Below are 18098 nucleotides of genomic sequence, written 5' to 3' on the forward strand. Positions count from 1 at the left end.
GGACTGCAGTCATATGCCACCATGCCTAGCTGTTTTGTTTACTATGTATAAAATAGGTGAACTAAATAGGAGATATTCTTTAAAGCACTGCTAAATTAATAAACTTTAACAAGAATGCTGAGTCAAGAAGGATTTAAATCTTACCAGTTATTAAAATGATTTTTAAAATCTGTAACTAAATCTTTTTTTTTTTTTTTTTTTGGTATCAGGAATTGAACCCAGGGACACTTACCATTGAGCCATATCCCTAACCCTTTAAAAACATAATTTATTTAGGGACAGGGTCTCACTAAGTTGCTGAGGCTGGCTTTGAACTCATGATCCTCTTGCCTCAACCTCCCAAGCTGTTGGGAATATAGGTGTATGCCACTTGTGTCCTGTAGATAAACATAAATTTAAAAAGCTCCTTCAAAAAGTTTCTACCTGACAAGTTCTCTCAAGGAAATGTTAACTACTTTCATGAAATGTATTGCTAAAGGGGCCAAAAAGATAGCCTAATTGGAATTCCTTAGTAATTAACAAAGGGTATGTAATGGGAAAACAAACCTATATATTTATACATCAATATACATAAGTATCCAAGACCCCCTGCAGATACTAATATCTAAGAATACTCAAGTCCCTTCTATAAAATGCTACAGTATTTGTATTAACCTGTGTACATCCTCCTGTTGTACTTTAATATTGTTTAGGAAATGATAAAAAAGTCTATTCATTAGCAGATTCAAAAAGAGATGAAGCCAGAAATGTATCTAAATGAGATATTACTTTGGGAAACTTAAAATGAACCCATTAATTACTACCTATGAACAGAATAACAGAAATACAATGAAGAAACAGGAATAAGTCGGGTGCAGTGGCATACACCTTAAATCCCAGTAGCTCAGGAGACTGAGGCAGGAGGATCGCAAGTTCAAAGACAGCTTCAGCAAAAGCAAAGCACTAAGGAACTCAGTGAGACCCTGTCTCTAAATAAAATACAAAATAGGGCTGGAGATGGGCGCTCAGTGGTTGCGTGCCCCTTAGTTCAGTTCCCAGTACCAAACAAAAAAGAAATGGGAACAGAATGATGATTAGAGGCAGATATACTGTAGTACTTACGTCCATACTACAGGAAAATTTTGCTCTCACATTATTGACTAAGGAGAAAAAGGTGGGGACTTGGGAGCTACAAGAATGGAAATTCAACAATTCTGTAAATTATGGTCCTAAAAGGTAGAAAGAGATCTTCCACATATGGTCTATGAAAAACTTGTAGATGGTCTATGGCATACTACTATAAATTTTAACAGTGTATAAAAATACTGTAGATCTACATTTACTTATGATAATCCTCTTTTGTATATTAATTTAGCTAGTACTTCGGTGAAAAAACAAAGGATATTTTCTTATTCATTTATTTTTTTCTCCATGATAAATGACAATGGCTGGTATAGTCACCCACAGAAATTTCTGATTCTCTATCTTTGTTTAATATGGTGATCTTGTTAGAGTAGGTCTTAAAATATAGCATATTATTCTAATTCTAGGAGTTAGAATAAACTTACTTATTTTCCCGATTAACTGTAGGAGTTACTGTTGGCTTCCTCTTTTCTTCCTCTTGAATGGCCTGGGTGATGTCTGGGGAGGAGTAGGAGCGCTTCAGTTTGGATGGTTCCCTATCCCTCTCAGCAGGAATCTGGGGCTTGGTTTTATGAGTTGGAGGGGTGGAAGGAGGTGCAGCTGAGGGAGCCATTTCCGGTGGATACATATGAACAGTGTTGGTGGGTGAATGATAATAACGAAACGTTCCAGTAATTGGGTCAAGAAACTTAGAAGGAAAAGAAAAACAAAAAATAAAAAAATGACCATTTTATAAACAAGGAAATCATTCCAAAGTATATTACTGCTAAATTTATTTTTAGATTAATTTGGGGCGATTTGCTGGTGATTGAACCCAGGGACTAACACATGCTAAAGCTCACACTCTAGCATTACGCTCCATCCTCCAGCCCCTACAATTCCAATAATTAAACTTATCTAATTATCTAATTAAACTTCCAAGGATGTTTAGGTTTTAACATAACACATTATTTCAAAATAATATTTCCAGAATGCTCTCATATTGCATATAGCATTCCAGGTTGGTTATTAAAGCATCTAACCCTGTGGTTTTTAGAAGAAGGAGCTATGTCCTCTACAATGAAGAAACAGAACTGACTGCATTAGAGATGACGTAGAATAAATAAATAAAAGTATGTCAAATTCTCATTTTGACTTTTACCTTGGCCCAGCCTGAAGGCAGTCCTGGTACAATCCTCCCCATTTCTTCACTTCGTGCTCTAGTCAAAGGTTCTCGCTGAGCCTAATTTGAAAATAAAAGGAAAAAAAAATAATTCTGATTTTTCCATTAAATTTTGCCATATATGTACTGAAGATGCTTGTACCAAAGAATAAAAAAACTATGCCTTGGCTACTCTTTGTATATTTAAAAACAGATTCAAAGATGAAGAAAACTTTCTCCATGTACAAATATTAATATACCAACGGAAGAGAAGTGTGAAAAGGAAAAAGTCTGATGAAATCAACAAATAGCATTAAAAGATGGGGACCAAAAAAAAAAAAGCATTTCAAAATGCAGTCAAGAGGCCATTAGGAGGCATGACTTAATGCACAACTCCAATTGCTACCTAGGAATGTTAGTGTTGGTTACCTCTTGACTACAGGCATCTAGAACAAATAATTACAATGTGCCCAGAGACTGAAATGCACATCAAGAGTTTATTGGACTCTAGACAGTTGTACCAAGTAAAAATGGGACATTTATCTATTTGTTAATAATTTTACTAGGTAAAAATGTCTCTGTATCTTCTACTGGTCACATAGCGCCTGTCATACAGCAATTATACTCCAACCGAAGTTTTACCACAAGCAACCCCCTTTTTTTTGCCTGCTTTGGAACACTGACAGAGTTATTTGAATCTGTCTTTGCTGAACTGCAATTCCTAAGACCCTAAATAAAGTCCACTTTACTCTTTCAGTTCCTGAGTCTGGAATAATCAATAGGAATAGTGTGCATAAGCCTATAATGATGGCAGGTAGGTGGCCTTCCATACTGATTCATGAGAAGGACAAAGGATCAAAAAAAAAAAAAAAAAGGCTGCAAATTTATATCATGGCCTATTCTGTCACCTTGCACTAACACATCTTCCACATTTATTCACCTCATAAATTACTATTACGAGAAAATATAGACTGATATATTGAGGCACCAACTTCTCTAACCAGATGACACATACTTCTAACCTCCTTTAGTGAAAAATTGTTAATAGAAACCAAAAGGGCCTACTAATAAGATACCCAATTTCTATCATCAAATTCTTCCCATCATAAAATAATTTTGGAGAACACAATACAATTTGTGTGCTGGAAAAATAAATGCAAATGGGACAACTGAATATACAAAGAGATGAATTTAAAACTTTAATTTATACTATAGTAATCCTCCCTTATCCATGGGAAACATGTTCCAAGATTTCCAATGAATGGCTGAAACCACAGATAACAATGTGTATATATGTGTATATATGATTTTTCCCATATGTATATAGACCTGTGATAAAATTTAATTTATAAATTAGGAGAATAAGAGGTCAACAAGAACTAATAAGAAAATAGAACAATTATTATAATAAAAGTTCTTTAAAACTTATGAATTATTTATTCCTCAAATTTGCCATGTAACTTTAAGACCATGGCTGACCATAAGTAACTGAATCCAAGGAAAAAGAAATCAGAGCCAAAATGGAAACTGTTGTATATGTAAAAATTAACCCAAAATGGACAGAGATCAGGCTGGGGATGTGGCTCAGTGGTAGAGTGCTTGCCTAGCAAGCATGAGGTCCTGTGTTCGATCCCTAGCACTACTACAAAAAAAAAAAAAAAAAAAAAAGTGGGTGGGTGGTGGTGACAGGCAGAGATCAGAGATCCAACTGTACAAATAGTATAAATTTTAAAAACAAAACAGGAAATATTCTTCGTAACTTAATGACTTTGGGTTTGACAAAAGGCTCCTTAGATACAATATAAAAAGCATGAGTCACATAAGAAAAAATGGACAGACTGAACTTCCCCACAAGAACTTTTGCATTTTGAAAACTTCATTTAAAAAAAATGAAAAGCCAAGCCATAAAGTGGAAGGAAATATTTGCAAATCACATTTCTAATACAGAATTTGTATCCAGCATATTATAAATTATACAACTTGGTAAAAGCTGGCAATAATCCAATTTAAAAACTGGCAAAAGACTTGAATACACATTTCACCAAAGAAGCTAAACATAAAGCCTATACTTAGGGAAAAAAGCTCAACATCATTAGTCATCAGGAAAATGCATACTAATCTCAGCAGCTTGGGAGGCTGAGGCAGGAGGATGGAGAGTTCAAAACCAGCCTCAGCAAAAGCAAGGCACTAAGCAACTAAGGAGATCCTGTCTTTAAATAAAATACAAAACAGGACTGGGGATGTGACTCAGTGGTTGAGTGTCCCTGAGTTCAATCCTCAGTACCTCCCCAGAAAACTCTCCACCCCCCCCCCAAAAAAAAAAGAAAAAAGAAAAGAAACAGTAACAAGTATTGGCCAGGATGTAGAAAAATGGGAACCCTTATATGTTGCCAGTGAGAACATAAAATGGGGTAGCCACTTTGGAAAACATTTTTGCCAGTTTCTTTAAAAAGCTTCCTCAAAATACAACAAGAAAATCTCTTTTGAGCATCCACTCAAAACAAATTAACATTTTCATAAAAAGACATATATGAATGTTCACAGCAGCATTATTTCAACTGATGAATGAATAAAATGTAGTATATCCACAAAATGTAACCCTACTTGGCAATAGGGTTAATGGTAGAGTACATGCTTAGCATGAACTACCAACATGCTACACTGTGGATTAATCTAAAAATACACGTAAGATGACAGAAGCCAGATGTGAAAGACTACAAATATCTCAGAGAAAGTAAATCAATAGAGAGATCTAGAGAGTAGGTTCAGTGTTGCTTGGGGCCTGAAGGTAAAAAAAAGAGTGATTAATTGTGCATCACACCAGAAATGTTCTAAAATTGGATTGTTAATGGTTTCCTGGCTCTTTAAATTTTTTAAATCACCAAACCAACTGTACACTAAACATGAGTGATTTTTATAATATGTAAATCATACCTCATTTAAGCTCTTCAAACAAAGGCAAAAATGTCTTATAAAAATTGTAAGTATTTAAAAAATTATGATGAAATGGCAAACAAAATTTAACCTCTTAAACATTTTTAGGTATACTAGTCAGTTATGTTGTATTAACAACTGATGAGTTGTTATATAATCCATCTCCAGAACTCTTCTCATCTTTCAAAACTGAACTCCTTATTTCCCCCAGTCCCTGGCAACTACTGTTTTATTTTCTGTCCCTATAAATTTGCCTACTTTAAATAACCTAATATAAGATGAATCACAGTATGTATCCTTTGTAATTAGTGTATTTCACTTAGCATAATGCCTTTTCTTTAGGTTCATCCATAGTGGCATGTATCAGAATTTCCTTCTTTTTAAGGTTGAATAATTTCCCACTGTATGCATTCATCTGCCAATGGACACCTGGGTTTCTTCTATCTTTTGACAACTGTGGATAATACTGTTAAGAATTATGAATAGTACTGTTATGAGTATACAAATCTCCCTTCAAGGCCAAACTTTTGATTCTTTTGGGCATATAACCAGAAGTAGAACTCTTAAATCATTCTATAAAGCCTAAGTATTTTTTTATATTTCATAAAATGAAGAGAATATACTGTCAACTTTAGGAAGTCAAACTCTATTTCTTCTAGCATATAAATAGATCTATTAAGTAAAAACAAAAAGTAGTCACCAAAGATTATAAAAATCTCCTCAGAGAGATCTCAAGATAAAGGGTGACAATGTGACAAAGATACAAAGAAAATCATGTGGTTATACATGTTCATCCATGATTTTTGTTCCAGTTTTCTTTCTTTCTTTCTTGTTTTCTTTTCTTTTCTTTCTTTCTTTCTTTTTTTTTTTTTGAGATGTTAAGGATTGAAATCAGGGCCCTCTAGCATGAGCTACCCTCCAAATCTTTTCCAATTTTTTTTTTTTTACCCCCAGTGGGCTACTTAATATCTTTAAATATCCTCTGAATTTTCTCTAAAAGTTCCTGTCTTTAGAATTTCACTTTCTGGTTGTCCTTTCATCTTAATAGGCTATAAAATAGTAAAAGTTACAGAAGTGAAAGAAAACTTTACCTTTGTCCCAATATAATCCAATTTACCACTAGCTAATACAATCAAAGTCAGTAGACTAAAAATGTAAAAAGGAGAAAAAAATAGGCTTCTGAAAAGTGTATTTTACTTTACTGCCAAATTCAAAACAGATATTTTTAAGGCCATTTACAATTTCCTAACAGTGAAGAGAAAAAGCTAAAAAAAACCTGATGGATCAGTGAAAAAGAAAACAAGTTATGAAAATAAAATAACTTGTGAAGCTGTAGTTTACAGTATATAACTCATGATCATGTATATTCAGCATAACCTCACTGGACTCTAGTCTTTTATTTAAATCCCATATGATTTTGGTTACTCTGAAAGGGGTAATGCTCCAAAAAAATTTAAAATATTAAAGAGAATGAAGAGAATATAGCATTTAAAAAATATTTATTTTTTTAGTTGTAGTTGGACACAATACCTTTATTTCACTTATTTATTTTTATGTGGTGCTGAGGAATGAACCCAGGGTCTTGCATGTGCGAGGTGAGCACTCTACCACCCCAGCCGAGAATATAGCATTTTATATGGACCAAATTAAAAAATGCAAAATCCATTTTTTATCTTCTATAACATTATAAATTCTTCAAAGAATTCATCTTATTTTTAAAATAACTATAAAAAACCCTTTTGATTAATTTTAACAAAATTTATTCTAGAATAAATTATATATTGCTTCTACTTTTAAAAGGAGCCCATAAGCCAGGCATGGTGGTGTACGCCTATAATCCAAGCTGTTCGAGAAACTGAGACAGGAGAATCGTGAATTCAAAGCCAGCCTCAGCAAAAATGAAGCGCTCAGCAATTTAGTGAGACCTTGTCTCTAAATAAAATATAAAATAAGGCTGGGGATGTGGCTCAGTGGTTAAGTGTCCCTGAGTTTAATCCCCAGTAAACCCCTCCACCTCCCAAAAAAGGGGAGACAAGAATGCAGTGTTTGCTTTTTTCAATGTGTTATAGGGAGAGTAAAAACTATGTCATAACAAAAACTGTCATAATCTGAGGGCTATTTAGATTTGTAGGGATATTCGGTACCTATATTAAATGACCCTACAAATATGAATGCTTTAAGTTCTTTTTTTAAGTATTTTTTTTAGATGTCGATGGACATTTATTTTATTCACTTATTTGTATGCGGTGCTGAGAATCGAACCCATTGCCTCACACATGCTAGGCAAGGTGCTCTATCACCGAGCCACGACCCCAGCCCCTGAATGCTTTAAGTTCAAAAGACTCCTTGTCTTATTATAAGATGAAAAGAAAGTGGCATTGGAATCTCATAACCTGTGTGATTTTAGGCAAATAATTAAAGTCTAAGTTTCAGCTTCACTTGTAAACTGAATGTTTTATGGGATTACCATTATGAAACAATTAATGTTGGGAAAATATTTGGCAGATGGTAGATACTCAAAAAACAATGTTTAAATTATATCTTAAATAAGAGCTCACAAGTTCTGATCTTCCTACAGAGTCTTGGTACATGGGCATCATTTCCTTACTTTGTTTAGAATACTTTGTACATGAGCTATATTTTTGATATTAGAAGTTACCAAGTTAAATCCAGCATCAATATGAAGTGTCAATTTTGGTAATATGCCTGAATCACTTTGGTTGCTTTGAAGTATAGAAACTGACATTATATAAAAATGGTATTCAATTGTCTTCCATCAGAAATCATTTTTATATCAATAAATATTTTTACATATGTAAAAGGGGGGCTATAATTGTTCCTGCTATTATAAAAACTTATTTAGTATGCAAAAGGAAAAGATGCTGTTAATTGTATAATGGAGAAAAAAAAGTATATTATTAGATTGAAAAAAAATAACAGCAAAATATATCCTTCAAAATTATCAGAATGAATTTTGGGTATGTAGCCAAGGGCAGAAAAAGGCAACATTAAATACAATATTATTTGAATAAAGAAACAAAATGACATGGACTTGACCAAAAATATGATTATAAGCAAGATAAATATTGGCTATTTTTAGATGCCAATAATTTTTCACATGTGCTGATTATTAACAAACTCATATAAATATTGGCACCTGACTTCTCTAGACTGAGAGGAAGATTATATTTCATTTTAGTCTTTTGATAGAATATTTCATTCTAGTCTTTTGATATTACATGAAAATGAAGAATGTAGCTACAGATCTCAATTATTAAAAATAGATCACATTTTATAGACACAAAAAAACAATGCCACTGCCAACCAATCATTTAATACATGTCAGTGGCCTCAAAGAAGAGTAGACAAGCAAATGTGGATGGATCAGAACAAACTGTCAACCCCTAGAAAACTACTCAAAATACCTGCCATGTTTACAGAATGCCACAGGTATTATCTTTTCTCTCTCCCTCTTCAGTACCTTACATTGATCCAAGGCCCTCATGCATGCTAAGCAAATATCTGCCACTGAGCTATACCCCAAGCACAGTGTTATCTTTTTATACACATTTTATTTCTCATAGTTGGCAATCTGTACTGTTTGTTTCTACTTACCTTGCCTGCACTCGAATCTCCCGTTACAGATGCAGGAGGAGTATCTGCTGTTGACTTTTTCTGTACTTCTGGAGTTGGACACCTTTTCCCTTTATCCTCCACAGATTTTTTGGCATCAGAGGTTTCATGTTCACTTTTACTTTGTCTTTTTACTCCTGTTATCTCTTTGTCCCTCTTTGATGAAGTTTCTTTATCTTCTTTCTTGGCTTGTTCACTTTCTCTCTTCTCCATTTCTTCTTTTGCTTTTGGTTGATTCTCTGTGATTTCATTTTCTTCAACTTCTTGTTTCTTTCTGGCTTTTTGTTCTTGTTCTTCCCTCCTCAGTTTCTCTTTCTGTTCCTCTTGCTGCCTTTCCCGCAGTTCTTTTTCTTGTTTGTTTTTCTCCATTAGTAGAGCAGTTTCTGCATGAATACGAGCTTTTTCTTCATCTGTTAACATGGCAGTTGCAGGGGGAAATAGTGGTTTGGTGGAACGATCTGGAACAACTTTCCCATTCTGAGGAGACTGTTGCTCATGATCTGTACTTTCAGATTTTATTTTGTGATCTTCAGGCAACTTGACTGCTGGTTTTTTAGTACGATCAACCTAGGGAAATAAAAACAGAGCAAAATATTCTTTTGACAAAATTTAGGAGCATATAACCTCAGTTCCTGAAATCAAACTGTGATAAAAGAATGTCACTTTGTGGACAGAACATCAGCCAGAATGTATTATCCATATTTATAAATTACTCAATGTCAAGATTTTGTTTATAAGGGAGTACTTGAAAGGGAGACAAACACCAATGACACTTAACTTTTTCTAGAAAAGATGTGTTCTGTATAGGGAAGAGTTACTGATGTCTTCACACTAAAGCATAAAACCTAGATCTGACAAACCTAGACTTAAGTGTCATTTCCATGTAGCCAACTACCTACTCAGTAACTCTATGGGAATGTCACACATATACCTCAAACCCAGTGTAGCCAAAATTCGATTGATGGTTCTTATTTCTTGGATGTAATCAATCTCCAAACAGTTGTACAAACCATAATATCTTCTTGTACCCTTCTGCAGTCTGATGCCTTTCCTTGTGTATCCGTTCCTCTATTTCTGTTACAACCAGTCAAGCTCAGGCCAACATCATAACTTCCAACTAGTTGTCAATTTCTTTTGCCTGCTTCCAAACAATTTCCCCATACTGTAGTTAGAGTAATCATTTAAAAACAAATATAACCATGTTCCTCCCCTTGCTTAAAATCCAATTTTAAATTGCTACCAATTACACTCAGATTACATCTGAAATCCTTATCGCAGCCTGTAAAAGGCCATGTCTAGTAGTCTTATCTGTGTTTAACTCTCTATTCTTAACACTCACTATTCTATACATCAGTCACACTTGCCTTTACAAAAAAACATTTTTTTTTTTTTTCCAAAGCTACCACACTTCTTCCCAACTTAGGTCTTTTGTATCAGCTGTTCATCTAGATAATACCTGCCACAACATTAAGACTTCGGTTAAATACCTTTTCCTCAGAAAAATATTCTCTGATTTCTAAATCTAGCCAACCCTTCAATCCACCTATTGGGATTTTGGTTAAATAATTATATTTTTTAAAAATCTTTCTTCCCTTCTAAAACATGTGCTTTCTAAAAGTATAAAGATGGTGTCTGGCACATAATCAATAAATACATTGCTGAGGGAACAAATAAAATATTCCATAACAGCTTTCAAAAAAAGATAAATATACTGGGCAGGGTTGTAGGTCAGTGGTAGAATGCTTGCCCAGCATGTGTGATACACTTGATTTGATTCTCAGCATCACATATAATTAAATAAAATAAAAGTCCACTTTAAAAAAAATATACTGATTAGTTTCTTTCAAGCTAAATCACAAACAATCTAAATTTCTGATTTGATGAATTAAGTGTTTATTATTACCTCAATTTAACAGCATATTAATCCTACAACATTTTAAGAAGTGACTCTAACATCATTTCTTGAGAATATAATGTATCGAAACAAAATTAGAACTTGTAAGAACACTAACAACCTACATAGTGCTCTTATAAAATAAATTTTAGATGTATACCACACAGAAAATATAGCAGGAGGAATCTATTGAATAAAAAAGAAAATCATGTCTAGTTTCTCTTTACTTTCTACCTCTTCATTAAAAAGAAACCCTATTCCTTCTTTTTTCTATATATATTTCGAATGAAATAGAAAAAAACCACTATGGAGATGGATACCAATAAAAAGTGGAGCAGGAATCAAAATAAATGTTTCTTTATATATTGGTAGCTTAATCTATTACTCCCTCAAAGCACAGCTATGATCATGCTGCTTTCAAATTTAAAATTCTCTAGTGGCTTCCTTATGCCTTTAGGATAAAATGTAAATTTGACACACATCTCTCGATGATTCTTGTCTATCTTTCCAATATTAACTACCACCACACTCTCCTCTCTCCAACACAAATCTTGCCTACATGTCAAATACTTGAATTCATTGGTCCCAGAGCAAGCCCTGTCCCTTTAAGTCAGACAGTTTTCTTCAACTCTCTTGCATCTGCAAACCCTATTGAACTCTTTTAAGTTCAAATAAAATACTACTTTCTTCTCCATGAAAAGACCTCCCTGGCCCTTTCAGCTAAACTTTTTCTCCTTGTTCTGTGTTCCAGTGACTAGAAGAATAATAATGATATTCTGTCTTATGCTATTTTAAATAAGTCTCTCCTTCTAAATATCAGACAAAATACAGGTCTTACTCATATTTATAAATTTTCATGCTGTCTTTCATACAGAAGACCCTCAATCACTTCCTAGCCTTTCAACTAAGGTTGAATGTGGAAGAATCTCAAAATACATTTGACAAATTGTACATATTTCAGAGTCATGTTGGGACAAAAAAGGATTAGGGGTCAAATGCAAAGATTAACTTGAAAAGAAGTGCAACAATGTTAGCTGCTTTTAGAATTTTTAAAATTTATATTTTAAGAAAACTTGTTTTACCAAATTCTGTTTAATCTGACATTTTAATCTGAAATATTAAGGATGACCTTAAAAAATAAGTGATGAGGGTTGGGGATATAGCTCAGTTGGTAGAGTGCTTGCCTCCCATGCACAAGGCCCTGGGTTCAATCCCCAGCACTCCTCCAAAATAAATAAATAAATAAAATTAATGAACAACCTCCTTAACTTACAGAAAAAAACAAATAAAACTACCAAATATTCTATTCATATCCTGCTTTACAAATCAATGTTACCCATTTTAAATGTGAAATACTGCTTAAAGATGTGTGGGAAAAAATTAGAAATGAATGCTAAAAAATCTTGACCATTACCTATGATAGTAATCTTCCTTTAAATAGAACCTAACAAAGAAAAGGCTGCAATTTTTAATTTGACCATCTTGGTCATTTTAAAAGTTTTAAATAAATTATTGGCAAAGTGTCAAATTTAAATGCAATGGAATTAAGTTATTTTAAAACCCAAAATATTGACATCACAAATTTAAGTGGTGTGTAAGCCAAACTATTTGGGAAAATTAGTTTCCTCTAAATCAGCCCTCCATATCCATAGGTTCTACATGAAAGAATTTTTTTTTTTTTTTTTTTTTTTTTGAGAGCTGAGGATTGAACTTAGGGCTTTCCTAATGCTAGTCAAGCACTTTGCCACTAAGCTAAATCTCCAATCTTGGGAATTTTTAAAAAATTGCTATCTGTACTAAACAGGTACAGACTTTTTCTTGTTATTCCCTAAACAATACAGTATGACAACTATTTACAAAGCATTAACATTGTATTAGAAGTAATCTAGAGATGATACAGGAGGACGCGTGTAGATTATATGCAAATACTATACCATTTTATATTAGGGACTTCGGCACCTACTGATCTATTTGTTTTTTTCTTTTTTGGTACCAGGGATTGAACCCAGACGTGCTATACCACTGAGCCACATCCCCAGCCCTTTTTTATATTTTATTTAGAGACAGGTTCTCATTAAGTTGCCTAGGACCTCGCTAAACTGCTGAGGCTGGGTTTGAACTCAAGATTCTCCCGTCTCCAGCTTCCTAAGCCACTGGGATTACAGGTGTGCACCACTGTACCTGGTGCATCTACTGATTTTGTTATCCCCAGGAGTACTGGAACCAATCCCCAAAGGATACCAAGGGACAATCGTACTACTGGTCAAATTTCAATAAAAAATCCCTCAAAAGTTTTGTTCTAATTCAACGGTGGAAACACAAGCTTTTCTTGGTATTATTTGTGGCAGAGTCAGCAGCTATGTTTAAAATCCTTTGATAATCTATTAGAATGCAGTTGTGGCAAAAGGCCTGAATTATACTAAAACATTTTTATAAAAATAAAGATTCCAACTGTGAGGACTTTGGAACCAGGGACATGTCTTTGAATTTTTTTTTTATTGGTTGCTCAAAACATTACAATGATCCTGACATATCATATTTCATACATTTGATTCAAGTGGGATATGAATTCTTATTTTTATCACATGTACAGATTGCAGGATCACATTGGTTATACATCCACGTTTATACATATTGCCATACTAGTGTCTGTTGTATTCTGCTGCTTTTCCTATCCCCTTCCTATCCCCCCTCCCCTCCCCACCCATCATCTCTCTCTACCCCATCTACTATAATTCATTTCTCTTTTTGTTTTTTTCCCTTCCCCTCACATCCTCTTCTGTTTAATTTTGTATAACAATGAAGGTCTCCTTCCATCTTCCATGCAATTCCCCTTCTCTCTCCCATTCCCTCCCACCTCTCGTCCTTGCTTAATGGTGATCTTCTCATGCTCTTCCTCCCTGCTCTGTTTTGAGTCGCCCTCCTTATATCAAACAAGACATTCAGCATTTGTTTTTTAGGGATTGGCTAATTTCACTTAGCATAATCTGCTCTAACATATGCCATCCATTTCCCTGCAAATGCCATGATTTTGTTATTTTTTAGTTCAGAGTAATATTCCATTGTGTACAAATGCCACATTTTTTTTTATCCATTCATCTATTGACGGGCATATAGTTTGGTTCCACATTCTAGCTATTGTGAATTGTGCTGCTATGAACATTGATGTAGCTGTATCCCTATAGTATGTTCTTTTTAGGTCTTTGAATTTTTAAAGCAGTAGTACTCAAAGATTGTTCCAGACACTCTTTCAGCAGGCCCATAAGGTCAAAATTATTTTTATTACTCAGGTTGTTATTTATTTGACTCATTCTTCAAGAGTAGAGTGAAGTATGTCAGAGATTCTGTGACATTCAACATTGCAACAGACTGAATCAGAAGCAGATGTGACAATCTATCAAACCAGATATGGACAAGTTTTCCAAAAATGTAAAACAATTCCAATCTTTCCACTAATATTTGTTTGAGAAAATATAATTATTTTCATCAAAATATCATTTATGTTAAAATGTTATAAATCTCTTGTTAATTTTGGGTTTCTTTTGTGTGTATGTTATTATTAAATGAATCAATAAATTAGTGGATTAAAAAAGGTGACAAGATGTACAGATTCTTCTAATTGATACCTTTTTAAAGATATTAAAGGTTAATATAAAACTTAATTTCTATGCTATATATTTAATATTAAAACAAATTAGAATTTAAAAAAAAGTAAGACAATACCTGTGGAACATTCTTTTTAATAGGCACTGGCTGAATTATGGGTGAAACATCAGCTTTGGAAGTAGCAATTGGTTCAACTGGAGTTGACATATTCGGTGGTCCCATTCTTTCATCTTGATCATTTACCAATTCTACATTTGCATCTACTTCTATAGAATGAGGTGGCATCTCGGCAGGTTTGGAAGGAACTGATTCTTCCAGTGAGGGATAAGTAAAATCCACTAAAATCCCCAAGAAAATAATATTAAAAAAACCAACAACAAAAAACTCCACAAACAGTACTTATATTTGTCATGCATGTTATATGGGATAATAAAATTAAATAAAACTGACAACCATGAGAATCTTAAAGAAAATGTTAATTTCCAGGCCATATTGTTTTAGTCTCATTTTCTGCCTGAAAACAAACTTCTATCTAATAGGACAAATGAATATACAATGAAGAAACATTACTCTGAAAACATAATTAATCTCTATGTTACTGAAACAATTTAAAGCAAAAATTTTCACATACATACATGAGATAGACACCTCTTCATTCTTGCCTCGTGGGGGTGGAGTGATTTTAGCATTTGTTGTATACTGAGGATAGCAAAGAAGCCAGTTTTCATAGCCTCCCTCTAAAACCAAAGGTTCATTGCGCAGGACTGTTTTACTTTCCCACTATAAAATAAGAAAATAGTACTTTTATTTTTAAATTTTTTAATTGATTTTACTTTTTTTTTTTTAAATACATGACAACAGTGGAATGCATTACAATCCTTATTACACCTATAGAGCACAAGTTTTCGTATCTCTGAATATAAAGTATGTTCACAAGGAAATAGCACTTTTAATTTGGGAACAGTCTCTTGACAGTGAAAAACAAAACTTAAATTGTAAAATTGTTCCCTTGAAGACAAGATTTATCTTTTAAATGATGAAAAATGAGAATTGATTTTAAAAGTCAACATTAAATAAAATCAATGTATAGACCAGGTTTTAAGAACCACACATGTAATCCACAACCTCAGAAGAAAAATTAGAAGATATATTAATATATAGTAAACATTACCTACAACCTCACCAATTATGAACATACAAATGCCTCAAAATTGAATCAATCCTTTGCTTTATACCCCCAGTTAATTGTTAAGCAATGCTGAGATAAATAACCAAAGATCCTCATACATGCACACATCACCTCCCTTAGAGAAAATTCCTAGAAGTAGAATTGCTGAGCCAAGGCACAAGAATATTTTATGGCTTTCAATATATATTGCTCATCTTCAAAATGATCACTTAGAAATATACATTTGTGTATTTCTTTAAGATCATTCCTAGGAGAAGAGTGGCAGTTTAAAAGTTTGGTAGATGATCTCAAACTGTACTTCAAAAAGGCTATAACAGTTTACACATTTAACCAACAATATAAGAATTCTCATAATAAATCTTTATTTTTTAGAAAACATTGAATGTGCTAGGGAAAACAGATCTTTGTCATGTATGTTAGATATTTTTCCTGAATTTTATTTTATGGCATCTTCGTTTGAGATTAAGATAATAAAAAATACTAATGCTTTTTCCAAGTAGTCTACTGTTTCAAGCTACATACTTTTGATCCATTTGGGATCCAGTCTGGTCTAAGGAATAAGTTAGGAATCTGCTTCCTATTATTCACTGGCTATTCAGTTGTCGTCAAACCATTTATTTTAATTCATCTTTTCTGCACTGATTTGTGACATCACCTTTATTTGACATTGATAGGTTGAACTTCATGAAACCTCTTTTGTAGATCAAAGCCACTTGAATACTGGAATTTCATGTAATCAGTCCACATTTAGATCTATTTCTATATTCTGTTTTTTTTTTCCATTGGTGGTGGGGATTGAACCCAGGGCCTCAGCACTCTACCACTAAGCTATGCCCCTGTTTTTTTATATATATATATATATTTTTTTTAATTGTTTATGGACATAATACCTTTATTTTATTTTTATGTGGTGCTGAGGATTGAACCCAATGCCTTCCACATGTGAGGTGAGCACTCTACCACTGAGCTACAACCACAGCCCTGTATTCCCTGTCTTAAAATATGAACTATTATGAGGCTTTTAAGATTGTTCTGTTGGTGGGCAATCTTTTATCAACTGACCCTTTTACCAACAGAATGAACTTAGTAATTTAAAAAGCTAAACTGAATATTATTTTTTTAATCTTTGTTCATTTGATCAGTGAAAATGATACTCAATTTAATCTGTACTTATACTAGAAAAGACCATTTTTATGGTTAGGCCCACTTGTTTTTCCTCTTTTGTTCATCACTATCTATAATCCACTACTGATTTAACAATTTAATTTTAAGTATTTATTTATAAAAACTCTTCACATTTTGCATGTTTTAAAACACTGCCTTAATTGTTGATAATATTTTTTTGTCTTCTACCTTCTAATCTTGTGATATTTTTACAAACCTAACTTTTTTTTTTATTACGTCAAATCTATCAAACATTTATCCTTTGGTGACTTCTTCCTTTGCTTTTATGCTTATAATCTAATTCTACCTCTCTTTCCTTATTTTTTTTTTTTTTTTTTTAAGGTCGGGTCTCATTAAGCCTGGCCTCAAACTCCTCATCTTTCTACCTCACCCTCCGGAGCAGCTAGGTGTGCACCATGTCCATCCTAGTCTTTATAACAACAAAAAACAAACATTAAAAAAAATTTGTTTCAGATAACTTATAATGGTGAAAATTCAAATATTTTATACAGATCAGTTTATTGTTATCTGGTGACTGAAAACTAATCTTTATACAATCAAAGCAAGAGAAAAAAGCTAGTCAGCATGTCTTCCTAACAACCAAAGAAGGCTTACAGTTACAATAGGAAACTTGCTAACCTTGAAAAGTGCATCTTTCAGGCTCCGCAGAGTTGTTCCAAGCTGTAAATCTTTTGCAGAACTAAACCAGTCAAGAAGTACCACATAATCCACATTCCCCCTCTTCTTCCATGTGTCTTTAGAATCATCTGGGAGGTTTGCTTCAATCCAACTAGCAGTGACTCTGAAATGTATTAACATTTGTATTGGGACAAAAGTTGACAGAGATGCTAGTATAAAATTAGGAGTTTTGTTAGTCTGTACCAGGCCATAGCAAACCTTAAGCAGATTCCTTTCTAAGGCCAGACTTCATATTAAGATATTAAATAACCTAAACATTGAACCCTTTCACTATTGTAAGCTGGAAAATGATTTTAATAATTATTAAAACTGAAAGAAGGGCTGGGGTTGTGGCTCAGTAGTAGAGTACCTGCCTCGCATGTGACAGGCCACTGGGTTCGATCCTCAGCACCACATAAAAATAAATAAAGATATTGTGTCCAACTACAACTAAAAAAATATTGGAAAAAAAAAAACCTGAAAGAAGTAGATGAAATTCTGACCTTTTAAAAAAGGGGGAGGGGGCAAAACTGATAACAGAGGAAGTCATTGGGGCACCTCTCTTTGCCACATATAAACAACTGGGGGATCATCTGGGTAACATTATTCACATTTCAGTTCTCTTATTATACCTACACAGATAATCAATAATTAAAGAGCAAAATGTTTATTTAACACATATAGCATTTATTATGTGCCAGATACTGATCTAAACGCCTCAATGCCTCATTCAATCC

At 33.5% G+C, this 18098-nt stretch overlaps 1 protein-coding gene and 1 non-coding gene across 3 annotated transcripts in view; one reads left to right on the forward strand and one right to left on the reverse strand.

The window, feature by feature from the left end:
- Usp8 (ubiquitin specific peptidase 8) overlaps window positions 1-18098 on the reverse strand; it is a 65841-nt gene that overhangs the window by 7705 nt on the left and 40038 nt on the right. The window contains exons 8-13 of one of the 2 annotated variants that reach the window (XM_005316561.5): window positions 17323-17485; window positions 14966-15110; window positions 14448-14668; window positions 8813-9397; window positions 2264-2344; window positions 1548-1810 (exon numbers count right to left, since the gene is read on the reverse strand). In XM_005316561.5, coding sequence (XP_005316618.1) covers window positions 1548-1810; window positions 2264-2344; window positions 8813-9397; window positions 14448-14668; window positions 14966-15110; window positions 17323-17485 — 1458 coding nt within the window. Of the gene's footprint in view, window positions 1-1547; window positions 1811-2263; window positions 2345-8812; window positions 9398-14447; window positions 14669-14961; window positions 15111-17322; window positions 17486-18098 lie in introns of those variants that run through there. The other variant, XM_078049628.1, reaches the window with a different exon arrangement.
- On the forward strand, window positions 11878-11952 carry Trnag-ccc (transfer RNA glycine (anticodon CCC)). The gene has a single exon. It is a non-coding gene; the product is annotated as a tRNA-Gly (tRNA).

This window comes from Ictidomys tridecemlineatus, chromosome 5 (assembly GCF_052094955.1).
Source record: "Ictidomys tridecemlineatus isolate mIctTri1 chromosome 5, mIctTri1.hap1, whole genome shotgun sequence".
NCBI classification, from domain to species: domain Eukaryota; kingdom Metazoa; phylum Chordata; class Mammalia; order Rodentia; family Sciuridae; genus Ictidomys; species Ictidomys tridecemlineatus.